General features: G+C 38.7%; 4 protein-coding genes across 4 annotated transcripts; all 4 read left to right on the top strand.

Moving 5' to 3' along the window:
• The first annotated feature begins 2,611 nt into the window (after positions 1 to 2,611).
• On the top strand, positions 2,612 to 3,844 carry LOC141817922 (peroxidase 5-like). The gene is made up of 3 exons (XM_074705533.1): positions 2,612 to 2,946; positions 3,031 to 3,219; positions 3,295 to 3,844. The coding sequence occupies exons 1-3, from the start codon at positions 2,722 to 2,724 to the stop codon at positions 3,841 to 3,843; spliced, it is 963 nt and encodes a 320-aa protein (XP_074561634.1). The 5' UTR covers positions 2,612 to 2,721; the 3' UTR covers position 3,844.
• A 667-nt stretch (positions 3,845 to 4,511) lies between these two features.
• On the top strand, positions 4,512 to 6,760 carry LOC141817924 (transcription factor HHO2-like). Its single transcript, XM_074705535.1, has 5 exons — positions 4,512 to 4,842; positions 4,925 to 5,148; positions 5,240 to 5,528; positions 5,610 to 5,686; positions 6,243 to 6,760. Exons 1-5 carry the CDS (start codon positions 4,536 to 4,538, stop codon positions 6,585 to 6,587), a joined length of 1,242 nt encoding a protein of 413 aa, XP_074561636.1. The 5' UTR covers positions 4,512 to 4,535; the 3' UTR covers positions 6,588 to 6,760.
• Positions 6,595 to 11,888, top strand: LOC141817923 (uncharacterized). The gene is made up of 7 exons (XM_074705534.1): positions 6,595 to 6,628; positions 6,949 to 7,186; positions 7,875 to 7,908; positions 8,192 to 8,337; positions 8,431 to 8,512; positions 11,158 to 11,277; positions 11,545 to 11,888. Exons 1-6 carry the CDS (start codon positions 6,595 to 6,597, stop codon positions 11,269 to 11,271), a joined length of 648 nt encoding a protein of 215 aa, XP_074561635.1. The 3' UTR covers positions 11,272 to 11,277; positions 11,545 to 11,888.
• A 6,488-nt stretch (positions 11,889 to 18,376) lies between these two features.
• On the top strand, positions 18,377 to 22,333 carry LOC141817920 (phosphatidylinositol 4-phosphate 5-kinase 2-like). The gene is made up of 8 exons (XM_074705529.1): positions 18,377 to 19,476; positions 19,548 to 19,709; positions 19,781 to 19,946; positions 20,493 to 20,603; positions 20,730 to 20,923; positions 21,008 to 21,138; positions 21,210 to 21,312; positions 22,033 to 22,333. The coding sequence occupies exons 1-8, from the start codon at positions 18,377 to 18,379 to the stop codon at positions 22,331 to 22,333; spliced, it is 2,268 nt and encodes a 755-aa protein (XP_074561630.1).
• The last annotated feature ends 4,478 nt before the right edge of the window (positions 22,334 to 26,811 follow it).

The raw sequence follows: 26,811 nt of genomic DNA, 5'->3' as shown, positions 1-26,811 counted from the left end.
GACATAATACTATTTGTTATATTATTTCTAGTTTCATGCTTCTTTTATAGTAATTGTTTCTTTTATAGTAACTATGTGATTAGATGAAATGGCACAAGGAAAGCTAATTGGATAGCTTGTAACACTTGAGCTAGCTTTTGGTCCAAATAGACTTTAGATTGAGATCTATAGAAATGGCATGCTCTCTCCTCTATGTTGAAGGGTGCTTCACAGTCTTCAAAAGGTTGAGCTTTATTGCTAGAAATATCTAATTCAGTTGCAGAATACTCAGAATTGGAGATGATTATATTATTTGCTACACTTCTGTTCTCTGAAGCGCATTCAAAGTGATTGATCTTGGTCACACTAGGGGGCTCAGGTTCATCTTGTTGCTCTCCATGTGCAACTTTGGCATGACTTGATAATATTCTCTAGGGCATTAGGAAACCGGAAGGAAACTGTGTTGTGTGTATGACTTGCTCAAAGTTCTCAACTGGCATTCTTGTGTTCTCAACTGACTTCCTTATTTTAGATGGTTTCTATCAACATGGATACACTAATATATGTTACCTTTGTAGTATTTTTTCATTATAGTATTTTTCCCTCTTCTTCATTTATGATTTTGCAGATATAGATATGTCTGATTAGGCAGCAGCACCAGGTGGCCGGACAGTATTGAGAGTTGTTGCCGGGTGGTAAGTATTGGTACATTTAGTACTTTTTAATTCATATATTGTTTTATAGCATATGTCTAACATTTACATGGTTTTTAATGCAGTTTTACACCAGAGGGCCATAAAGTTTGCAAGGTATGTTAGCATTTCTATTACTTTTAATTTTTTTTAAAGTTATTACTTGTAAGCATGCATTATTCAAATAGTTTGTTATAATTAAATTATTACTAACATATTTTTATTGTCTTTTTTGTAGGATCTTCTCTTTTGGCTGGGCTTGTTTAGATAAGTTTTTGATATATTATTGTATTTTGACATTAGATACAGTATCAGTCTATCTACATATTTATGTTGTATTCAGATATTATTGTATTAAGATTGTATTAATATTGTATTCAGATATTTTGATATGTGGTGTATTTAAATTAATGTGATGTATTTTGATATGTGGTGTATTTTGATATGTTGGTGTATTTTGATATGTTGTATCTAGAGATTAATGTAATTGTAATATTGTATTTAGAGATTTTGATATATAAACAGGAAATTCAGAAAAATAAAATAAATTATACTAAAAAATAAATTAATAGCGACGGAATTTTAAATTTCCGTCGCTAAAAAATGATTTTTTTTAAAATTTTTTTCTTTAAATTAGCGACGGAATTAAAATTCTGTTGCTAAAAATAATTTTTTTTAATTTTTTTCCTTTAAATTAGCGACGGAATTAAAATTCCGTCGCTAAAAATGATTTTTTAAAGATTTTTTTCCTTTAAATTAGCGACGGAATTTTAATTCCGTCGCTACAAACGATTTTTTTTAAAATTTTTTTCTTTAAATTAGCGACGGAATTAAAATTCCGTCGCTAAAAATGATTTTTTTTAATTTTTTCCCTTTAAATTAGCGACGGAATTTTAATTCCGTCGCTACAAACGATTTTTTTTTAAAATTTTTTTCTTTAAATTAGCGACGGAATTAAAATTCCGTCGCTAAAAATGATTTTTTAAAATTTTTTTTCTTTAAATTAGCGACAGAATTTTAATTCCGTCACTACAAACGATTTTTTTAAAATTTTTTTCTTTAAATTAGCGACGGAATTTATAAATCCGTCGCTAATTAGCGACGGAATTAAAATTCCGTCGCTAATATTTAGAGACGGAATTATATTTTCCGTCGCTATTAATTAGCGACAGAAACTAATTCCGTAGCTAAATTTAGCGACGGAATTTTAATTCCGTCGCTAAGATGACGTCAGCGACCGAATTTTACGCGACGGTCGATTTCCGTCGCTAATCGGTCGTTAACCTCGGTTAGCGACCGAATAGCGACGGAATTGGTCTGTCGCTATTTCCGTTAATTTTTGTAGTGCAATATAACAAAATTATATATACAGAAAAACGATGATAAACTACACATTTTAACTTGTGAGCCTTTAGTATTAATTTTTTAAAATTTTATTTATTTTAATCTAATCATATTCTAAATCTTAAACTCTAAATTTTAAATTTTAAATTCTAAAAAAATTTAAAAAATATTTTTTTAAATTAATATTAAATACTCACGAATTATCCGTATCATCTATACACTATGGAGTCGCTGTCATAACATTTATCTCATGGAGAACATGTAATGCAATTTTCCCCTTCCCACTGACCTTCACTCGTCACCAAACAAATCAACATCTCGCCTCAACTGTTTGTCTCCACCTCACTGCAATACCTCCATTCCAACGCGTACCTGCCACAGGACAAATCAAATCTACAGCGAAGGAATGTTTCAAACGCGAATCACACGAAGAAGCATTCCAATTACTTTTTTTTAGATTTTTCCGCTCGATCGAGCACTGAACGCTACAGTCCGATCGGTCATCGGTGCAGCTACCGTCTTGCTTTATCTGCATCAGAAACATGCAACAAATGAACGAAGAAGAGGCAGCGAGTGATTCATTCTTGTAGCACTCAGCCACTCACGACGGGAATTAAGCTTCTAATTCCTACCAATATATATATCACGGACGCCAGACGCAAGTCCTCAAGATCAATCACACCGGCAGTACTGCCAGAGATCGGCAATGGCGTTGTCGGAAAGACGAGCCGTGTTGGTGGTGGCCTTGGCCATGGCCCTGTGGATTAGTGGCGCAATGAGAGCAGAAGCTCAGATCAAGGTTGGCTTCTACTCCCGGAGCTGTCCCCGAGCTGAGGCCATCGTCAAAGAGGAGATCGAGAAGGCCCTCCACGACGACGAAGGCGTCGGCGCTGACCTCCTCAGGATGCACTTCCATGACTGCTTCGTCAGGGTGATTGATCGTTATAACAGAATTATATTAAGCTGATCGACAAGGACAAACTGTTTGTTGAATTGATTTGTTTTGTATGATCAGGGTTGCGATGGTTCTATTCTGTTAGACTCCACCAACAGTAGCACGGCCGAGAAGGACGCCCAGATCAACCTCACGCTCGAAGGGTTCGACATCGTCGACTCTGTGAAGGAGAAGCTAGAAGCTTCCTGCAAGGGCGTTGTCTCCTGCGCCGACCTCCTGGCCTTCGCCGCCAGGGACGCCGTAGTTCATGTAACGTTCGTTGGGGTTGCTCTGTTTTTGTTTGTTTGATTGAATGCTAATTAGGAATAAGCTTGGATTGTACAGTACGGAGGGATTCACTACGAGGTGCCGTCCGGGAGAAGAGACGGAAGGATCTCTGTTGCCTCCGACGCCGACATCCTCCCTTCGCCGGACTTCAAGCTCGCCGAGCTCACCGACTTGTTCGTCTCCAAGGGCTTGAGCCAGAGTGAGATGATCGTCCTCTCCGGAGCTCACTCGGTGGGCATTGCGCCCTGCGACGCTTTCTCGAAGCGGCTGGACTCGGCGGACCCCAGGCTGGACGCGAAGTACGCGGCGGCGCTGAGGAAGCAGTGCCCGCAGGCGAGCAACAACACCGTCTCGATGGACCCGACGTCGCCGCACAAGTTCGACAACCATTACTACCGCCTCGTGCTGGCCAACCGCGGCCTCTTCACCTCCGACGACACACTGCTGTCCGCGCGGAGCACGGCGGCGCAGGTGAAGCAGCTCGCCGGCGACTTGAAGGGCTTCCAGCGCGCGTTCGCGGCCGCCATTGTCAAGATGGGGGCCATCGGCGTCCTCACCGGCTACGCCGGCGGCGAGGTCCGCACCAATTGCAGAGTCGTCAACTGAGCAACGGGCCATCTACGCGCGTGATTTCCTTTGTAATTTGCGTCCTCGATCAAAATGTAATCTTGTGTCGTTGAGGCGATCGCCGGCGGAGAAGTCGAAGGCTGTCGCGAAAAAAAAGATTTCATGCCGAATCTAACAAGTGGGCGATCAATTGCTTGCAGCACTTGATTTGCACATTGAAAGGTCAGATCTTGCTTTCCATAACAGCAAGAACTGCTGCTGGTCGCAGTTGGTGGGCGATCTAATCTTGATTGTCTCGTGGAACCAGGAACAATCTCGCACGTTTTTATTCAGAGACGTTTTGATAAATTGAAATTAGAAAGAAAATATTTTTTTAATTCAAATTTTATATGCGGGGGGAAATCTCCAGAATCTCCTCCGACCTTATCCGTACCCGACCAACGTGGCAGATAGGTGGTGGTAGATTCCTTCCCGATTCCTTCGGTTGCCACCTGCGGGCATCTCGCCCGCACGATGGACCTCGAAGCGGGATCCCCACCGTCCGTCTCCGATCTTATCACACCGACGTCACCGCCAGCGCCAGCACAACGCGACGAAATCCCATTCCCACCTGCGACTTGCAGACCCATTTGGCACCCTTCTCTGCTATCCCATTTAATGCCTATTTATTTGCGACATCTGACGGGTCTACCCACCGCCGCAGCCCCACCTCCCCCCTCCGATCCAAACCAATGATCCGATCCGATCGATCTCTGGCCCTTTATCAGAAAAGATTCGGTTTTTTTTTTCTTCTTTTTTTACGCGACGACCCGACCCCGATTCCTCGCTTCCTCTCTCCTCTTCTTCGATCCTTTCTTGGATTCCAAGCCACCCATCGAAGACCAGATCGCCGGAGAGGATTCGCCCAGATCGAGATGGAGATGGTCGAGCGCGGGCAGCGGTTCCGCCATGACTACATCCGCGCGCTCGAGGAGGAGCGCAAGAAGATCGAGGTCTTCCAGAGAGAGCTGCCGCTTTGCCTTCAACTCGTCACGCAAGGTTCGGTTCCTCTTCTTCTTCTTCTGGTCCGATTTTTGGTTATTTCTTGCGTTCGATTCGTGAAATGGCGGCGACGGTGCAGCGATCGAGAGCGTGGAGGAGCAGATGTGTGAGGAGGAGAGGTCAGCTGTGAGCGGTAATGAGCCGGTATTGGCAGAGTTCATCCCTCTGAAACCGAGTTTAGCGTCGACGGCGGAGGAGGAGGTGGAGAGAGGTAAGCAGGCGGCCAGGGGCTTTGATGCGAAGCCGGACTGGCTTAGATCTGTCCATCTATGGAATCAGTGCGCCGACACTGGCCCGAGAGTGGTGAGCTGATTTATTGAGTTTTTTTAGTTGATAATTGCAGGATCTTTTCCTCCTCTCTTTCTGTAGGTTTTCATTTGTTGTTGGATTGTAGGAACCGCCGGTGAAGCCCATAGCTGTGAGCTTGAAGAAGACGGGCGGCGCTTTCCAACCTTTTGAGCGAGAGAAGCACGCTGCCCCACCGCCGGTGGTGTCCACAGCGGCGGCCGCTAGTTCTACTACCAGCGCCAGTGGTAGCCGCGGATGTGGTGGTAACGGTAGCACCAGAGGAGACAAGGAGAAGGAAAGGCAATCTCAGACCAATCGGAAAACCAGGCGCTGCTGGTCGCCGGAGCTCCACCACCGCTTCGTCGACGCGCTTCAACTACTCGGCGGTGCCCATGGTAACCCCCACAACTCACATCTTTCATCATCACGCCTCATTTCAACCCTAAATTCTAAACTTTGGATTTAATTCGTCTCAGTTGCAACCCCGAAGCAGATCAGGGAGCTGATGAAGGTGGATGGGCTCACCAACGACGAAGTCAAGAGCCATTTGCAGGTAATTTGAACACCACTTTTAATTCTCCTCCTTCAATTGTGTAAACGTACTGCATTTTTTTTTCTTTCCTTGTTTTTTTGGTTATCATATCACACAAGCAAAGAATCGGATTCTCGCCATGAATGATTCCTCATGAAACTCGATGCTTGTTTGCTTGAAGACAAAGATCTCTTCAGCTGCTTCTTGCACCATCTTATTCATGGCCGAATTGCTCGGTTAGTGCCAAGAGTAGTTCTCTAGAATGTGACCAACCATGATAAGGATGAGAGGTCCCAATTGGCGTATTAGGTGCATGGATTAGCATCCAGATCGATAGATTCCAGATATGATGTTTGCGTGGACCGCAATGTCTCAATCTTGGCGGACCCAGCGATCGCCCAAATCATTCAAGTCTTGATGGCGAGAGATTCTCTGCATCCAAGTTTATGATGCAGGAGTTTGAGAAGTGGATAAAATTTGATCCTTCACAACTAATTTAATCCCTATGCTTAGTTTTTTTTGGTGAATAGATTAGAAAAGTTTCCAAGAGATCGATAAGTTGCTTTTTATTGTTCAGAAATACCGACTGCACAATAGACGATCAGGCACGGCAGCTCAGAGCAACAGCAGCACCAGCAGCACCGCGGCGCCGCAGATTGTGTTGGTCGGTGGCATTCTGGTCCCGCCGCCGCCGCCTGCCATCACTGGTGGTTCTTGTGCTCCTCCCGGCGGAGTCTATGCGCCGGTGGCAAGACACCCGTTGGAATCGAGGTCTCCGAAGCAGCAGCAAGCGACAGAAGTACTGCCCAGATCATGCAGTAGAGATGGAGATGATTGCAGTGATGACGATGAAGTGACCAAGTCTGCGTCTCTGACTGCCTCTGCAACTTCCCAAACGACGATAGCGTCGCCTTCCTTTTGAATCGTGAATGAATCCACTTGGTTCTGTGATTTTGTTGGCTGGTTTGTGAGTTTTGTGACGAGATTCCATTGTTCCTGTATCTGTGTCGGTAAGAATCTAAAGTTATGTACTTATGTTGTGCAGCTGCCGGTTAAATCTTGTTAAATGAGAAAAAACATGGAGAGTTTTAGTTATTTCTTATTGGCTCGACGCATTCAAAATCCAGTTGTTTCAATGAAGCATTATAATTTATCTAGATTTCAACGACAAGATATGAACATGCTCGCGGATCTCAACCAAGATCGAATCTATCCAGAGATTTCGATCAAGTATCTAGAATTTAATATTTTAAGAATTTATCTAGATATTAGTAAAATCTAAGCGGTAACCTACCTTGCGTCCTTGCCTCTTCTTGTCCTGTTCTATCGTCGCCCGCACACTCTTCGATCGAGCTCCTCCGCCCCCTCTCGTTCGCCCGTCGCACGAACTGCCGAAATCAGGTCTTCCTCTGCCTCCCTATCTGCCTTCCTTCCACCGTCGCGAGCATCCCTCTCTGCTGCTGGGTACGAGGACTCTGCGAGGCGAGGCGAGGAGAGATCTAGGACGCTTGAACCCTCAAAGTACGCTCGATGTTACCCTAAATCCCTCAATTTATTGGGGTTTCCGCCGATCCCTGCAGATTTATCATTCTGATCTGGTTAGAATCGGCGGGTGCATCGTTTTACAGCAAAAGATTGTAAAATTTCTTCTGCCGGAAGATGCATCATTTCCATGTATGTGTCTTTCTGTGCATCGTAATGAATGTTTCAAATTGAGTATGTTTCTTTTGGGTTTTATCAGTGATATTTAGAAAAAGAAATGGTTACCTCATTTTGGATAGAAGATGTTTATCTTCTATGAAATTGTCTAAATTACAGCATTAACGATACTACATTATGGGTTGTCTGAAGATGGGTTGCAATGCAACTCTCATTGACAAAGCCCAATAGTATCTTACTATTACACTGAAAGATTTTGGAAAAGCTTTTCGTATTTGAAATTTGTGTTTTTATCCCTTCAGTAAATAAACACTATCACATCAAACATATTCAATTCTTTCAAACTGCCTCGCCTCTCTGTTTCTTTTTTTTTTTTCTTTTTTTCTCTCTGTTGTTTGTTGAATTGTTGGTATTTTGATTTTTGTTCCATTTTCCATTAACGGTAAACTGTTACAAATTCACCATCTTTGAATTCTATTTTGCATTCATCACTCTAGCATGATATCTCATTTTCCTTTTTTTGTTTTGTTTTGAATATCATAAACGGAAGATGGAAATTGCTGGTGGCATGGCACCTTGTTCAGGTTTCAGTCTGCACTGCCTACACTTTTTTATTCATATTATTCATGAGATGCATGATTGAATACTTTGTTTTGATTTTGATAAATATCTTACTTGTGTAACATATCCTCCTCCTTCTAGGTATATTTTTGTTCAAGCCTTTCACTGTCTCAATGACATTTCACCGGCCGTGCAAGACCAAGTTTTCCGTTGTTAAGGTCTTGTTCAGTCTAGCTTGTACATGTATAAATGAATGATTGTTGGAGTCATTTTTATTTGTTTTTATTAAAATTATTATTTTAATAGAATACTGGACGAACTGTTACAAAATCACTTTCGAGTTCTAATCTCATATGTGCATCATTAAGAAGTAATGGCCATCCTAGATTATCTTATGGAGGTGGTTTTGACAAAGAACCATTTTGGATAAATGTGGTGAAGGATATTGCATGGTAAGTGGGTTTTTTTTTCCTAATTGAGCATATGTTACTACTTCCTGTTAACAAGGTTCGCCAAATCACCGTCCTCTCTCCTTGTTTATATAGGAGTTTGAAATGTGTAGCAGTATTCTTAGCTGAGCAGCCTAACCAGATAAAGTACATAGAGTGGCCAGCATTTGAAAGCACAGTATGTATACCTGAAAATAATAGTAGACAAAATTATTCTTAGCCATCATGGACTTCTCTTTTGAAATTATTTTCTTAGTTCTACACTCAAGGCATTGTTATACCTGAATTACTACTTTTGCCACTACTTAATTCCAATGTGAGATAACAACTGATCCCATTGAAACAACGAACCAAACATTGTTGATTCGATATAAAGTTTAAATGGCACAAAGTACCAAATTGGAGAGCAGTGTCACTGTTGCAGTTCATTTACTATCTTGGATTATGCATCCTGATGCTACACAATAGTTTTGCATGAGTATCTATGTTTTGCAAACACAACTGTCTTAGATATGAGGTCAGTAGGTGTTTGAGTTAACTCTGTTAATCCACTGGAACCAACGTGATAGTCATTGGGGCTGCAAGATTGATTCATAAATTTAGTCTTAGGGACAATCCAATGGCTCCTTTAGATAGTTGTCTTACTAAAGTTCATAAGAATATTAGATAGTTCAATATTAGATAGCATAATATTAGATAGCATTTCAGATAAGACCCTTTGATAAAGTTCATGATATTAAATAGTTGTCTTACTAAAAGCATTAGCTGAGGATTAGGTTGCTTTAAAATGGCTTCGTTATTGAGAACATAATATGCAGCCATTTTGCAAACATTGTAATAAAACAGATTGTTAGATTTAGTGACATGAAGAAATGTTTTCCATATTATTTTTCCAATAATTCTTCTATAAACTTTGGTCAACTGTTAACTTGGAGGAAAATTTGTTAACTGTCTTTCTGAAAATGAACTCATGAATTGGAACTTGAAATATGGTGTATGGATAACCATTATATTTGTAATTTAGATGCAGCTTATGAAACCCCCTCATTGTAGCTGAATTTTTGTGAAACAATTATAAGAATTCAATGAAGGCATAGTTATATGTTAGGGTATTGGGTATGAATTTATGTGCTTGGATTTAAGGAAAATAAAGTGGCTTACTAGAATAAATATTAATAGCTAAAATATTGGATGAGGCAATCAGATTAAAATTTAAGCTTAGTTGAGACTTAAAACTTCTATTAGTTAAAGGCTTAGTTGATTGAAAGGGTACACAGTACAAAATGCCATATTTGGTGACAGTGAAAGGTCATCCATCACTCGACCTCTATTGAAGTCCTAAGCGGAAATGTATCCATTTTGTTGAGGGCTTTTGCAAAGGTTGCTAACATGAAGCATCAAATTTAAGTGTTTCGGGGCATTAGGAAATGTGGTTCAAAAGTTATCTTAGGCCTCACAATAGAGATAGTTAACCCAAAGAATGTCTTTCACGAAGAGTATAGCAAATGATTGGAGTTCCATGGGAATACAAAAAGTTTGCTTGGAGTATGCATGGTGCTGAATTCAGTATAGCCGCTTACACAAGGATTAACTGCACCAGAGAAATGCAGATCCTAGCAGGGGAATGGTACAAGTTATGTGCTTGATCAGAACAGTTATGGCATTTGAATGGCATGTAGCATCAAAAATAGGTCTTGGTTCCAAAGCTTGATACAATTGAAGGCTTTATGAAAATGTGGATAAACGGTGCCAGAATTTGGCTTGATGGAAGAGAAGCAAGTGTATTTGATGCAGCATAGAGATAACTATAAATTAGAATTCTTACATAGAGAAGAAAACTCTAAAAAAATTATTAAAATTGAAGAATATCTGTTATTGTTTGAGAGCCCTTTTATAGTACAAAAAAAGACTTAATTCTTTAAGAAAAATAGCCTTGAAAAGTTCTCCAATTACTTTGTTAATAGATGAGTAATCCCTAAAATAACCTATCCTAATAAAATATAAACCCTAAGTAAATAGGGAATATGCTATTTTTAAGAAAAGTCACTTTTCATTCTATAAAAAACTCCAGTGTAAGATATTCTTCAATTTTAATAGAGTTCTTGTGAGTTTTCTTCTCAGTGTGAGAGGTCTAATTTCTACTTAAGATAGTTGTTCTTTGTGTTGTATGTATTTGGTATGATAACAATTTTAGTGCTACATTAAGTGGTATCAGAAGCTTTGGTATCTAATTTCTCCTTTTGATGCTTTGTGCTTATTTGATATCAAAGCTGAATTTCATGTTCAATATTCCAACTTCTTCTAAATCTCCATTACCTTAACACATCCAAATGTCTACCACCTCCATGCCTATAGTGCCACTCGATCCCCTCGCCAAACCAACGCCTGCCTTTGTGATGGCTAAAAGAATCAAATTATATCAGAGCATTGTAAATTTTTTATTCACTTCTGTGTTGCATCATTATATGCATCACAACTGTAGCAAATCTGAAAAATCAAGGATCTCAAAGTGGAGCAATATGGATATGACATCAAAAGCATAAATTGGTTTATTGTAAACTGTCTCAAGTTCATTATGTTGGTTTAGGCTTATGTTTCAGGTGTGTTAATCTTAGACTTTGTATATTCGTTCATGGTCCATACATTTCTTCAGTAATTAACTCCAATGATTCAACACATGTTCTCCTCATTTTGTCATTCGAAAAGTTGCACTTGCGTGCAAAAGCTGCTGGTCTAACAGATCTGCTGTTTTTGACTTTTTTATGCTGGAAAACTTATAAATGTTAGTTACTCTAAAACTTCGTTTTTGTTTTTCATCTTCAGTTGAGGACAGCCAGAGTTACCCTTGTTCTTGTGGCTCTGCTCATTGTTGCTTTGTCTTCCGTAGACTCATGTCTCTGTTATATTTTGGCTTTGCTGGTCAGGAGAACTGCTTAGTTACAGGTACATGCAATCATCATATCCTTTTTTTTTCTTCACCTTGTTTATCGTAGTTTGCATCTACACACACCATCCAAGGTATTACTAGTTAAAGTTCATGGAGCAGTGTTTGATTTTGCATCTTAAGACACTCATGACGCGTTAATGCTTGGGTAACCACAATTTGGGTTGAAATGATTACAGAGCTGTCTAATTTTGTGCAATAATATGCTCAAATTTATCAAGATGTGATTTAATTGACTCACCATCAACAATCTTTGTGTTTTGCAGAGCTTTTTTGTATGCCGTCGACATCAGAGATTTGTTAACGGTGATGCAATTTCAAGTTGTGCAGCATGAAACTAACGAAACGTAATTCTTAAATCTTAAGGGGCTCCTGTGCCACCACTGATTTTGCTAGTGGACATCAATTTCAGTAAAAAGTGGAATTCAGCACTTTAGCGGTTTCACACAGTCGGTCCTACGACCATATGTGAGGAGGTAAATTGAGAAATTGCAATTGACCACGACGGAGGAGGGCATTGTCTCAATTTTATTGAAATTTGTTCGTGAACATCATGATATTTGGTTGGATGGATTCTAATAGTTAGCACGTAACATGCTAAATTTTTTAATCACTCAGCTCAATTACTCCACGAGCTACAAGCCATCAGTTTTTTTTAGAATGACTCGTAGACAGTTATAAACTATAGATTAATCACTAAAACAGCATGGCAAACACACTTACAAAATCTATGGTCAGTCTCATTATTATTATTATTATTTTATTATTTGATAATTTAGGTATTTGGCTTTCAACTCAATTAGTCCTAATTATTATTCATTGCATTGCATCTTTAAAGTGCAAGTTATTTCTCTAGTCTAATAGTCAACGTTTTAGATTATTTATATTATTATTCATTGCATCTTTAGATGACATTTTCTAACATCCATTGACTCATGCAAGTTTCTCAACAAAATGCAGTTGGAAGATGTAGAAACGAACCTGGAGAGGAATACTTAGTGTGATGTTCAGTGCAGCAATACATAGCTTCCATGCATAAGATACATATGCAGTAAACTAGAAAAGGCCGCAAGGGAATGACTTCTCCAGTAAGAGTTACCTGAACTTGGGCTAAGGCAGGACAGCACAGGAGCAACAGAAATAGCAGGGAGGAGGATTTCCCAGACACGGCACAGTGAGCAGTGAGATCCTTATTACCTTAAAGGACAGCCATCTTCGCAGCATATCCTCAAAGGAGACATAAAAAGAGAAAAAAGGACCTGCCAAGAGAAGAAAAATATATGTATCGAATCACCTCGAATCTTATTCCACAGCATTAAAGACTAAGGAGACTGTACTGGGCATAGACCGTGTGACCCAAGGCGAGGGGAGTAATGATGGGAGGAAAATAATCACGACGAAGCTTTTAGAAATCCGTGAGTCCGTTGAATGAGCCTACTCCATTTACACCACTTCACTAGGAGCAGCTCACTTTGAACTTAGGATACTATTGGAAATAAATTTTATGATATTTAAATTTATTTAATAAGATATATTGAATAAGTTAAATTTAAAATGAATTAAACTAAAGTGTGATTATTCAAGTTTGATTTGATTTTTTATATAAGTTTGAATTTGATTTAATCTTGGTTTGAATTTATTTATTTAGATGTTATCGAGTTCTCAATTCAATTCAAGCTTATTTGATTGTTTGAAATTTTTATATTTTAAATTTGTTTGGTTGATTATTAAGTTTGATAATATAAATTTATTTATTCATTTAATTTTTTTTATTTAGCACGTTGATAAAAATTTTAATGATGAATATGATTCACGAATATTGTTTATGAGTATTGTTCATGAATATTATGTATGAACATTAATGAACTGAACACAAATGTATTAAAGCTTATTCGTTTAATTTAATGAGTTGTTTATTTAATTGATCTTGTTAGGATTTGAACAGTGTTTGAGTAAATCATTGAGCATTTTATTGTTGTATCATTGTCTGAGGGGTGATTAAGGACTTGAGTACATTATTAGTAAAGTGGTCGAGTTGAATTAGATTGTTTTAATATGGTTAATAAAGAGTTTAAGTTAAACTTTCTTTGAAATTATGATGTGTTTATTAAGTGTGAGTACATGTATAATAATGAACAAGTTCAAGAGGTAAAGGGAGAAAAACAAAAGTGAGGTTTAAGTTATTGGGAAAAATAATATGCTTTCACAATGCCTTAAATGATTTAAGGTTGGGGGAAAAAATTAAAAAATATGTTATCTAACTTACACGAAAAAAAATTGATAAATCTCAGTCAGTCTCATGGACTCAATCCCTGGGGGTGGTCGGTCCGGTCCCACGGAAGTTTCCCACCGACCACCAGGATAAATCGGGAAGCGCATACGGCGACCAATCCAGATGCCCAGTATCCTTTGATTGCATTCCCCATTTGGAAGATCTAACTTACACGAGAAGATTATTGATGTGATCATATCATAAATAATAAAATTTGACTAAGTTATTTTAATATATTTAGTAAAAATCTTAAATTAGTTTTACTAGTGATCTTGATATATTTGTGAAGTGGATAAGTGTAGAAATTTGACAAGTAATTATAATACAATGATAAAAAATTCAAAAAAGAGAAAAGTCTAAAAAGCTTCAATAGAAGTCCAACAAGATTAAGATTAATCAGATATTTGATAGATGATGTACAATGTTCTCAAGGTCAAGGTTGTCGCGAAATTTGGTAGGTATCATGGAGCTAGAAGGCTCATGACAAGTGTCGAGTTATACTCACAAAGATAAGAGTGAGATGTTAATTTGATAGTTTAGAAGCTCAAAAAAGGATAGACTACAAGGCAAGGTGAAGGATAATATAGAACAAGCTTAAAAGATATTTAAGGGATTACACGTATGATTAGATAGAATAAGTTCAATCTCGGGTAAAATAGATTCAGTCGATTGAACATTCATGTCAATTTGGTAGTCAGTCAAGTATGAATGATTTTACTCATGAAAAGAATTTTTTAAAAAAATATATTTTCACTTTAGTTGGCTATACTAACTTGAATCAATTAAGTGATCTATTATTAAAATCTTTATTTGAATTGAGTTGACTAAATAGATCTAATTAAATCGATTCATATAGTATTTATTGGATGAATATATTTATGGTCATAGCTAATTGAGTTGATTGAATTTGATTTGAGTCGATTAAAAATAGTATCTATTGTTAGATAAGTTTGTGATCTTATTACACTGAGTTGATTGAATAAATATTTTAGTTGGTTGTTGAATTTATTAAATTAAAAAAGAATATTTGTGTAAAACTTAGTCAAACTTGATTTGATGGTCATAAATAAAAGAGCAAAGCAAGGATAGAGTCATGCATTAATGTACTCAGGCTTTAGCCTGGGCCTCACCTAACTGTCATTTTAATTTATTAGGGGTTAAACAAGGGCGAAGTCATGCATCAATGTACTCGGGCTTTAGCCTAGAGGACCTCACCTAACTGTCATTTTAATTTGTCAGGGGTTAAACAAGGGTAAAGTCATGCATTAATGTACTGGTTTTAGCTCAGGGGTCCCACTCGACTATCATTTTAATTTATGAACTATTTACTTCATCATCCCTAAATTCTTAAATCAAATTTCGCTATCAGTCCAAGATCAACCCAAAGCCTTTTTAGCCCAAACAAGATATAATTTCTAACTCCGCCATTGGAGCAAAAGAACCTCTACAACAAAACTAAGTCACTCAAAATACTCAATCTCTTCTCATTTTCATACTCTTCTAGCACTCTAGTTGTAATCTTTTTAATCTTGAAGATCTCAAAACCATCTTTTCAAATTTAGTTTATTTTATGTTTATATTTATTTTTTCTTTATAAAATAAAATTATAGTATTTTTCTACCTTTTAAAGGAAAATCATTTTCTAGTGAAATTTTCAACGAGGGATTAACATAATGAGATATTAAGCTGTTGAATAGAATAAAGATGCATATAACATTATTTTGTTTGTACCTATATTGATGGGGAGGTAAGTAAGGGGTTACGTGGTGGACCATTGATTTGGTCAATATAGAGTTCATGTGAGAGATTCCTTGACTCAGTTAATATAAAATTCACGTAGAATAAACTCAAACTCGGTCAACTCAAATCCTGATCAACTCGATTTCAAGATACTGTTGGTATTAAACCTGAGTAAGTGATGCTTGAGCTCGAGTGGGTGATGCCCGAGTTTGAGTGGGTGGCACTCCCAAGCGTCCAAGAGTGTGCGACACTCCCGAGTGCTCGAGCCCGAGGAGGGATGATCTCAAGCACTAAAGCATCCCGAGCACCATAGCACTCGAGCACAATAACATCCCAACACATCTCAAGCACTATAACATGCCCGAGCTCGAGTGGGTATGCTCCTAAAGACTGTATCCATGTCATTTTGAGTACAAGAACAACGAGAAGATATTAGAAGACATGAGAATAGGCATCAGTTATGAAGTAGGCATTTAGAGTTGGCGACATTAGTGGATGACACAAATGCAGGAAAGGAGGCACCGGTTATGCATGAGCAAAAAGAGGTGTTAGTTACAACAGTTACAGACATCAGAATTACACGACCACCTAAAATAAAGACACTGTATGAAGAAAGGGACATTGTTGATACATAAGAAATGCCTCTTCTTTCTTCTTCTCTATATAAGGTGATGATATCAACAAGAAGGTAAGACTTACGACTGGTATGTTTAATTGACTGTAAAACTACTATTTCCTATAATTGTTCTCCATTCTCTTCTCTAATTTTGACTTAAGCATCAGAGGGGCTATGTTGAGATGTGCCTTGGCTGCCTTCTAACCTCTAGTTGGTCTATTTTAGCACGGAAGCCAGGTGTTGGATGAGGCAAAGAAAGAGTTGGTTCACCAAGTTTGGTTCATCTCCTCTTCATTTGGCAATACACGCCTATCCGCTATGAGTCGACCTTATTAAAGAAGACGAATCCAACAGTAGCTGACGTAACCCAAGTCAACAAAAAGAAATTTCACTGGAGTTGACCCATCCCTCTGAATTTTTCTTCATCTGGCATGAGGCTGTCTTCAACATTCCTTTATTGGGAACAATGTCGCTGCTTCTTATCTCTTTTGCATCGGACAGAGATGCCATTTCATGTTCTAATCCCGCTTGCATACCATGATGTTGTTGCAGAAATCTTGCTTGCAGAAGAGAAAGTAATAAAGTATCATCTTGATCCTGAGCTTGAGTTGGATGCAGGCTCCAAACTCCTCGATCCTGAGCTTGAGTGGAATGGCAGGCGCCAAACGACTTCCCGACTAGCTAAGCTCGAGTGGTTCATGGGCTCCAACGACTACCGAGTCCGAGTGAGTTGCCAACTAACATACTTGTCGACCTGTCGAGTTGTTCTAACCTATCGAGCTGTTCTGACCTGCTGACCTTCATAGTGTCTAAAGTGTCGAATGCTGATTGCAATCGGATGAACACCAATTGCCTAGTGTCGACTCGGGCACCCAAGCACCCTAAGTCCAAATGGGTTGTACTTCTGAGCTTGGATACAAGGAGATGTGCTTACGTGGTCCTACCCGAGCTAACCTGACCTCTCGATCGGTCGACTTGACTGGTTGACCCACTTATCCACCGATCCATCAAGTTCGATCGTATTTTTCTATTTTTGAATATGAATTGTAACTCTTCTTTCTAGCTCTATCTTGAGGTGCTCTACCTCAACCGCTAGCTAGTTCCTCTTGCTCTGCTCCTTCGCTCTCAGTGTTTCAGTCATATGGACCCTGACATCAAGGACCTCGGAATCATTGATGCACTATTACATTCTATTTTGACTAGACTTGAGAGGGATGTTCTCGAGCATGAGTAGGGGCGATCTCGAACACTGAAGCATCCCGAACACCATAGTGTCTGAGCACAATAACATCCCATCACATCTCGAGCACTATAGTATGCCCAAGCCTACGTGGATGACGCTTCCGAAGATTGTATCTATGTTATTTTGAGTACAGGAACAACATGAAGACATTAGAAAGCATGAGAACATGTGTCAGTTATGAAGTAGGCATTAAGGATTGATGACATCAGTGGATGACAATTACATATAGAGGAAAGGCAATGTCAGTTACGAATGAGGAAAAGGAGCCATCGACTACAACAATTATAGATGTCGGAATTACACAACCACCTGAAATAAAGATGTAGCATGAAGAAAGAAGCGTTGTCGGTACAAAAGAAACGTCTCTTCTTCTTCTTCTCTATATAAGGTAATGATATAAACAAGAAAGTAAAGCTAAGATTGATATGTTCAATTGACTGTAAAATTACTATTTTCTATTATTACTATCCGTTCCTTTTCTCTATTCTTTTCTCTAATTTGGACTTGAGTATTGGAGGGATCATACTGTGCCTTGGTCCCCTTCTAACTTCTAGTTGATCTGTTTTAGTAAAGAAGTCGGGTGTTCGACGAGGTAAAGGAGTTGGTTGGTCAAGTTTTGTTCACCTCTTCATTTGGCAAAATGCACTTAATTCGATCATATATCATTTTATTTTCTAACACTAATCAGTTTTAAACGCTAACTTCATTGTTTTAATCATAACGAGGTTAATGAAAAAATTGCATTGTAATTTTGATATGCTGCCAAGTAATTTATACTTTCACAGGGGCTAAATTAGAATAACACAGAAATTGCTAAAAGGTCATCAATATAATAATATGCAAATTGTTAGCGCCAGAATAAAAAAAAAATAGGCTTTTTTAAAAATTTCTGTACTTGGAGTGTATTTTTATTATTTTCTCAGTTATTACGACATTTCCTCGCCCTCTTCCCCATCCAAACGAAAGCAGAACACAGAGCACAGAGCGCAGAGCAAAGCCGAAAAAACAAGCAAAGCTTAAGCACGGCCTGCTCTTCCTCTTCGTCCCTCCATGTCGCTCTCGCTTCTACTCGTCTAGGGTTTGGATTCCTGATCTGTTTACCTTGTGGATTTGATCGGTCGCTGCTTTTGCCTGGTGATCGTAGCTTACTTGAGGCGAGGAGCGCTTTTGCTGGTTCGAGGAAGAATGTCGGGTACGATTCCATGAGATTGGGCGTCTTATCGGAGAATGTGGACGTTCGGACGTGATGATAACTCCGTGGTCGACTCTGGTCTTGGCTGCGGAGCCGAGGACGTGACGGGAGAGGGTGGTGACAAACGGGTGGCAATGGCGGTTCTTTCATCAGTCAGACTCGAATGCAGTAGGTCTCATGGAGGCGGCGGTGGGCGGAGAGTCGCCTCAGCGGCCGTCTTGCCGGATGAGGAGGTGGAGGTAGTTGCTGGAAAGTTAGAAGCGGAAGCTTCCCATGGGCGGGGGAAGTACATTCGTGCTGACGAGCGCACGCGTGAGGAGTCTAGGCGAGTGAAGATCGCCGGGAAGGGCAAGTTCTCCGGGCCCTCCGGAGCGGCCTTGGACTCCGAGCTCCGCTTCGGACAGATGGAAGGCTTCCGAACCTTCACCAACGACTGCTACGATGAGTGCGGTTACGGATGCAAGTGGTACGCCAACGGAGACTACTACGAGGGTGAATGGACGCGCAACCTCCAGGAGGGTCATGGCCGTTACGTGTGGCGGAGCGGCAACGAGTACGTTGGCGAATGGAGGAATGGCGCGATCGCTGGCCGCGGGGCGCTCATCTGGGCGAACGGCTACCGCTACGACGGCCACTGGGAGAACGGCGAGCCAAAAGGGAGCGGCGTGTTCACTTGGCCCGACGGAAGCTTCTACGTCGGTAGTTGGAGCAAACCTGAAACAGTGAGCACCAACGGCGCCCTCTGTCCTGCCGTCGCTGCCGGTTGCAAGGAGATCGCCGGGAGAAGAAGCCTATCCTTGCCTTTTGACGAAGCATTCATGGTTCCTGCGTCAAGGAAGAGACCGTCGGCTGATGGAGGAGTAGCGGAGTGTAGGAGCTCCACTGCCGACAAAAGCTCTCCCAAGATCTGTATCTGGGAGTCTGAAGGAGAAGCGGGGGACATCACATGCAACATCGTGGACGCTATCGAGGTCGCAATGTTATACCAGGATGGTGGTCGTACTCCGATCGGAAGCCTGCGACAGCGAAGCATCCCATGCTCGTCGGCAAGGAGGGAGGCAAAGAAGCCAGGCCAGACCATATTGAAAGGTCACAAGAACTACGATCTGATGTTGAACCTGCAATTGGGCATCAGGTAGGTGGCTCGATCTCTTGCAGGATAAGTGATTATTTTAGCTACTAATTCCTTTGGATGTTTGCTTTCAGATACTCTGTGGGGAAGCCTGGTTCGCTAAGAGAACTCAGAGCTGGAGATTTTGATCCCAAGGAAAAATTTTGGACGAGGTTTCCTCCTGAGGGATCAAAGAATACTCCTCCTCACCACTCCACTGAGTTCCGGTGGAAGGATTACTGCCCCATGGTTTTCAGGTACTGTTTATTGTACCGGCCAAACAATGCAGTTCACTGAAGTTTTCATGACTGGTAGTTTTGGTTTGCAGACACTTGAGGATTTTATTTGAGGTGGATCCAGCAGATTATATGCTAGCTATATGTGGAAATGATGCTTTGAGGGAATTGTCTTCCCCTGGTAAAAGTGGGAGTGTCTTTTACCTGACCCAAGATGATCGATTCATGATTAAGACAGTAAAGAAGGCTGAAGTGAAGGTTAGATAGATAACAAAATGCCATGTTCTTTGAGATTTTCATTTGGCTACCCATGGCTCAACTTTTACAGTTTCAAATCATTCTTAAAAAGCGAATGCAAAATTCTAAGTGTCTAAATTGTATATGATCTTAGAGTGCCATCATATAACAGTTCAATTATGAAAAGGAGCATGGTTCTCTCTTCTGTTTTGGCTATTGCTTGGAAGGAAACATGGACAACTGATGATCTTTTCTTGTTTTCTTTCCTTCATCTATGTTTTTTTTGCATATACAACAATGAAACAATGTGGGGAGCATATGATCACTGTGCCTAGTTCTTTTAGAATTAATGGCTTATGGGCTTTTCTGTTTACTCAATGAATCCGGTGACATTTCATGCTATATCTTGTATGCTTGAGAACCCGTTGAGACAATGACTATGCTACATCCACATCAACTGTAATGGGAAACTAACTTCTATTGCATGTAGAAGGTGCTCCTTGTAATTGCTCATGATATATTCCTGTCTTAGTGCTGATCCTAATCAGAATTAGTGTGAATTTTCAGGTGCTTATTAGGATGCTGTTCAGTTACTACCAACATTTACGTCATTATCAGAACTCACTAGTTACGAAGTTCTATGGAGTGCATTGTGTGAAGCCAATTGGTGGGCAAAAGGTAAGCAAGATTCATATAAAATTCTTGACCAGGATTTAAGTATTGACAATGTCTTCCAATTAAGAAATAGAAAAGAAAAGCTAATGACATCTACTTCATCTGTCTGCTTATATGTGGTCCAAGCAGGTGCGTTTCATTGTGATGGGCAACTTATTCTGTTCAGATTACTACATTCATAGAAGATTCGACCTGAAAGGTTCATCACATGGTCGAATGACAGACAAGGCCGATGTTGAGATTGATGAAATGACAATCCTCAAGGATCTTGATCTCTACTATGTTTTTCGCTTGCATAGATCTTGGCACCTAGAACTTATTAAGTACATTTTCTCATCTCACATTGCTTTGGTTTTATTTCCTAGTCCTTTTAACGTTTAATAATAACAATATTTGTTTACCTTCAGACAAATCAAGCGGGACTGTGAATTCCTTGAAGCAGAGAGGATCATGGATTATAGTCTCTTGTTGGGACTTCACTTTCGAGATGACGTTTCAACATCTTTGACAGGCCAATCACCATGTTTTGCTCCTCCAAGTAAGTACTTGTATATCAAATTTTGGTTGTCTTTGTGAAACAGTTTATGGAGTATCTTGTTCCTCGATCAGAACCTTGTTGCCAGAGGTATGCATTTCATGATAGAGGGGATTGGTCTGAAATTTGGCTCTCAAATTCAACTCCTCAAGATCTAAATCTGACTATGGATGGCCGGTACATCTCCTTGAATTGCATGTTTCTTTCTATTTACAAGTTTTCATTTAATAATCATCAAAATCACAATTTTCTTTCACTTTATTATGTGGAATACAAGTAATTGTATCTTGTTTCATGACCTAGACCACTGTCTTCATGTGATAAGCGTTCTATTACCAATAACAATGATGTTCCAAATGCATTGCCTTCTCATGTTTAATTCATTCACGCCTTCATGGTTTATACTTTCCTAGTAGAGGGCTGGCTACTATTACCATCCTTCTATAGAATGCAATGCAGGTTTAGCAATCACACCATTTTTTAATGCTTCCCATCCTTGTGAAAACTTCTGGGGAAGTAATTGCAAGATTTATGTATGTTGGTTTCATTTTAGGCGATAAACCATTGTTTCAAAAAGAAACTCTTCTCATTGACGTAGAACGTAGAACAAGTACTGGTTGTCTCTTATTACTGTGCATTTCAACAACTATCTATCTCCGAGTTGGTAATCTGTTTCTCCTTGCTTCTTATCTACATTTCAATTATTAGTAGAAGAAATTTCCACTGGTCATTCCGTCGCCATATGTGGCTAACATAAGATGGATGCTTTCAAAAGTTTAAACACAACAGACTTCATCTATTTTGCTAAAATGATTGTATGAAGTCTGATCAAATTTGATCTTATTACTTTAGAGGGCTAACTTATGGTTACTGATAGAATCTTTTCATCACTGCTAGGAAACCTTTGATTCGACTAGGTTTGAACATGCCAGCCAGGGCAGAGCACATATGGAGAGGCAATTCTGAACCATTTCTTGTTAGTGGATTGGCAGAGCCATCCTACAGTCGCAAGACTCATGATGTAATTCTGTATTTTGGGATAATAGACATCCTGCAGGGCTATGATGTCACCAAGAAACTGGAGCATGCTTATAAATCTTTGAAAGTGGATCCCAATTCCATCTCAGCAGTCGATCCAACCCTTTACTCACTGAGATTCCAAGACTTCATCAGGAGAATTTTTGTGGAGGATGACTAATGCAAACAGAGAAATGGGCATATGTAGGACGGTGTTCAACAACCAAAACATTTGTGTACAGGTAACACAACATGATTTATATACGAAAGGTTTAATAATCTGAAGGATTCTCAGTTATTTCCGTATAATTAGTGCAGGTGCTATTTATGATACTGCTCAAATAAAAACCAGTTAAGATGCCACACACGGAGATCGGGAGTACTTGCAATACTAACAGAGCAGAGTAGGCAAACTGTTCTTCAGCTACATGAATGTTTCGCTTAAAAATCTTATTTTGAGAGTTAAAATCTCAGTGGAAGATTGGTACACTGCTTTAAAGAACTTGAAATTGAGACCTTACAAAGTCATAATCTGATTTTAGAAGATTGCTAATTGAAGTCATTTAACTTCAATACCAATTCTTCATGTACTCAAATATCTGTAGCTTGGATCTGCCAACTTTAGATGGCACACCAAGCACAAATGCACAATTCAGTCTGAATGGCTCACGAGCAATTAATCTGGCTGCACAACGGAAGAAGCTCGGTTTTACTATGGGGAGCTTTGGATTCCACTAATTTTCCTCTTTCTATTTTTGTTTCAGATAAAATGGAAAAAGATGCATGGAATAATGATCATTGAACATGTTTATCCTGAACCAAATTTTCCTTTACTTGTTATGATATCTCTTATTGTTTTTTCCTGTGTACCTGATAGTAGTTTTCTCACAATGAGCTCGTCCGAGACCGCCAGTTCTATGTTAGAAGTGGTAAGTAAAGTGGAGGGAGAATTGCATCAAAAGTAGAGAAAAGTGATCTCAAATCTCTTTTGAATTTCATTTCCTCTCTTAACCTCTTTTGGTTTCCATTTGTTTGACTGGCATCAACACAGTGTTAACCCCTTTCTATGACTCCATGTTTGCATTTTACAGAGAAAGAACAAATCGCATTGCGTGTTTTGCAGCCACTTTAACAGTGCTTCGTACGTCGATGGTTTGGAGACGGAAGGAGGGAAGAGACGGGACTGCACTGCATCGAACAAGGTGCCTTCCTCTTAATATTCTCATCTCATTTAATATTATCTTCAAGGTCAAAGAGTGTCAGCGTCGAGTGCCTTTTCGTACTTGTTCCAAGTTTCCTTTTTGCACTCTTCTGCTGCTTGCATGAACTGATATGTCATTGCATTTGCACCCACCCAACCCAAACCTACTGTTCCAACGCCAATCCCAGCAGAGCTGTACAAGAATGGAAGATCAAAATTGTCCACTGCCTATTTCCATCCATACTCCTACTTTTACAGCTTATATAGGCCGTAGAACCATGCACTCTGATGCCTGCTGAGATTCCCCCCCTTAAATAGGCTTCGCATCTTTTTGTACCTTTTTCGAGCTCAGAGGACTGTTATTTGCAATTGTGCAGTAACAGTGAGCTCTCTCGGATACAGTGAAGAGGTTTTGTAGACTTCAGACAACGTTTTGATGGCATTCAAAGTTTGGGAAAGTTAGTAGAAATTTGTGAGATCTTAATTGCATAATAGAAGTGATTCCCTTAATTGCATTCACAAAAAGAGGCCACAGAGTTGCAGCAGATAAAGTGCTTTCTCGAGCTTACCTCTGATTTTGATTCTGTTCTATCAACTTGTGTATGAATTTATTGAGCATTTGCTAATAATATGTTAGAAAATCAGATCAGTGTATAGTTTCTAAAGATGTCGATCATCAACTGTGTTGAATTTTATTTTAAGAGATCAAACTTGTTTATCACATTGCTACTTCTGCTGCTTTATCTATTCCTTTGACTTGCTACTTTTTCGTATGACAGCATTATAATATTAAACTTTGAAGAAATGATTGCTCAAAGATACTAAGTATCTAGAGGATGGGACCCACTTCCCTAAGTGGAACTCTGCAGATTGGATAATCCTAGTCGACATCCCACTACGATGCAACTCCTGCTTAACGCAGGTGTGTTTGTTAATTAATGCAAATCTTCTACCGAACTAACTGATTTGACTTTCCAAAATCCTGCTTTGGATTTAGATACGTTATGATATTTGAATCAGAGTACTGGATATATATATAATCAAACATGTTCTAGTTCAAATGTCAATCAATTTAGTCACAGCATTTCAATTTGGAGTCAAAAAAAATCTTAAGCTGGCCGTTGACTTGATCCCATTCTGCAAACCTTGGTTTAAGGAGAACAAGAGGAGAGCCGCAGCAGTAGGCATCGCCCGACAACCATCGCCATTGATCCGCATGCAGGTCGACGACCAATTCAACAGACGTGCGCCTATAAAAGCAAGAACACCGCCCACACGTAGCCTCGTCCAACGTCGTCGTCGTCGCCTTCGTATTTTCTTTCTGTCCTCCTCCGGCGAACTGCTGATCAAGATTATATATATACATCCACCAGTGGAGATGGCGGCATGTGATAAGATCCTCGTCGTCGCGGTCCTCCTCTGCTTGGCGACCGCGACGGCGGCGTCGATAATGGACACGACGCCGTACGACTCGGTGGACAACTCGTGCTACTGCCACTGCATGATCGACCACTGCATGGCGGCGCCGGACGCCACCAAGGAGGAGTGCGCGCCGTCCTGCGACTCCGGTTGCATCAAAAGCGGCCGGCCTGGCCGGATCGACGCCTATGATTTCTGTGGCTATTAATACGCGAAATTAAATTAATCACATCGATCGATTGCTATTCGATCCTGCTAAACCTTCCTTAATGTTCTTTATAGAACATGAGAGTTACATATATATCTTCTGCTTCTTCTTCTAATTTCTTTCTTATGCATTTTTGAATCAATCCCCAATAATAGATATGATATTTCTGGAGAACTATCGTTCATCAATTATATATTTCGTTCAAAATATTTACTTATTCACCATGTGAGTGCTTGGGCCATTGATGATGATGAATTTGGTCGACTATGGCCATTAGGGATGATAATTTAATTGATAAAGAATGCTTGAATGACCTCTCACACATAATAGAAAAAATTAAAATTTGAATTCCGCTTACCTCTAAAATTAGTTAATACTCATTTCAGAATTCTCTTTGCTCTCTGAGATAGAAATAAAAATAGGCAAAAAAGAGAGTATTTATCAATATTCTTAAATAAAAAAAGTTATTCCTATCTCATCGATCGGGCACCTCGCTGCTTCTGAATTGCGAAAATTCTCCTGAAAGATTAACAAGTGATAATCCGAGAATCCCTGATCTCTAAGCATGAATTCCATCAATTCGGCATCTAAATTATTATGTGTAGTTATGAAGTAAAATGTAAAGTTTGAGACTTTTAAAAAAATTTCGTTTGCTATTTATTTCTAAATTGTTAGAAAAAATTAATCATTAAATTAAATGATTATATTACTAAAATATTATGTGAATGATAAATTAGGTTAAATAGTAATTATGCTGATGTATTTTAAAAAGATGTGGGGTAACTTACTTAAAATAGGACATCTCCTCTTCTACCACCTCTTCCTTCTCCACTGTCTCTATCACCTCCTGATGAGCTCGAATAAGTATCCTAGTGATCTTGAGCTAAGAAAGAACATCCTCGAATATAATGTGAAAGAAAGAGATATTGTTCGGCATTACCATTACAAAAAGGTCCATTTCAATCTAAAAATCATGAATTTCATTGATGTTTTGTCCAAATGAGAAATAAAGATTCCAAGATATACGGTTCAGTAATCATACTAATAGGCTAAAGTACAACATTGTAAAAGATACAACTTTCTATCTATATTATTATTTATTCTACTGATTATAGTGATCAAAGTTGATAATTCTTTTATTATTGATAATTTTTTATTAAAATAATCAATTTTATTTTATATAAATGATAATTTTATATTATATGAAATGTATTTGATAGAGTTGATTATGAAATCTTGAAAGTGTTGCTGTAAATATTTAAAGTTAATATATATGATTTTTATTATATATTAATTTTTTAATTTATTAAATTTGTATTAAAAATTTCGAGACTACTGTAGGTATATATATAATTAAAAATAATAGAGAGTATCGTGATTTATAACTTTATCATAAACTAAGAAAAAAAAATATAAAATGTATAAACTTAGTAGTAAATCAATTTACTTTAAAAAGTGAAATAAATAATTTTTTAATCAAAATAACACAATTTAATAATTTTGGATGGTTACTTATGTTAAAATTTTAAATTTGAATATATAAATACATAACCATTTATATTATAATTATCATATTATTTTATTTATATGCTTTTTAAAAAACAATTTGTTCCTAAACTTTTTATATCATTTTACCCTCTATTTTTTGAATTTTTTGTTTTACAATATATTTTGTTTTAAAAAATGTTTTTGGTATTTTTAAAATTTATAACTTTGTAATCATTTTTAAAAATTTATAACATAATCTATATAGTTTTATTCTATATTATTTTTTTGGAAATAATTTGTAATAATTTTTTATTAAAAGAATTTGTATATTAAATTAGTAAAA

Source organism: Curcuma longa, unplaced genomic scaffold, assembly GCF_044706935.1.
Source record: "Curcuma longa cultivar G26 ecotype Majalengka, Jawa Barat unplaced genomic scaffold, ITB_CL_G26_1.1 contig_22546, whole genome shotgun sequence".
Lineage (NCBI taxonomy): Eukaryota > Viridiplantae > Streptophyta > Magnoliopsida > Zingiberales > Zingiberaceae > Curcuma > Curcuma longa.
The sequence above is the reverse complement of the archived record's forward strand: the minus strand, read 5'-3'. Positions and strand labels throughout refer to the sequence as shown.

Coding starts and splice junctions, on each gene's coding strand:
- LOC141817922 (XM_074705533.1), top strand. CDS start 2,722: ATGGCGTTGTCGGAAAGACGAGCCGTGTTGGTGGTGGCCTTGGCCATG. Junction 2,947..3,030: donor TCCATGACTGCTTCGTCAGG/GTGATTGATCGT, acceptor TTGTATGATCAG/GGTTGCGATGGTTCTATTCT. Junction 3,220..3,294: donor CCAGGGACGCCGTAGTTCAT/GTAACGTTCGTT, acceptor TGGATTGTACAG/TACGGAGGGATTCACTACGA.
- LOC141817924 (XM_074705535.1), top strand. CDS start 4,536: ATGATCCGATCCGATCGATCTCTGGCCCTTTATCAGAAAAGATTCGGT. Junction 5,149..5,239: donor CCGACACTGGCCCGAGAGTG/GTGAGCTGATTT, acceptor GTTGGATTGTAG/GAACCGCCGGTGAAGCCCAT. Junction 5,687..6,242: donor AAGTCAAGAGCCATTTGCAG/GTAATTTGAACA, acceptor TTTATTGTTCAG/AAATACCGACTGCACAATAG.
- LOC141817923 (XM_074705534.1), top strand. CDS start 6,595: ATGAATCCACTTGGTTCTGTGATTTTGTTGGCTG. Junction 7,187..7,874: donor AGGACGCTTGAACCCTCAAA/GTACGCTCGATG, acceptor CATAAACGGAAG/ATGGAAATTGCTGGTGGCAT. Junction 7,909..8,191: donor TGGCATGGCACCTTGTTCAG/GTTTCAGTCTGC, acceptor TTATTTTAATAG/AATACTGGACGAACTGTTAC.
- LOC141817920 (XM_074705529.1), top strand. CDS start 18,377: ATGTGGACGTTCGGACGTGATGATAACTCCGTGGTCGACTCTGGTCTT. Junction 19,477..19,547: donor AACCTGCAATTGGGCATCAG/GTAGGTGGCTCG, acceptor GTTTGCTTTCAG/ATACTCTGTGGGGAAGCCTG. Junction 21,139..21,209: donor ACCATGTTTTGCTCCTCCAA/GTAAGTACTTGT, acceptor TTCCTCGATCAG/AACCTTGTTGCCAGAGGTAT.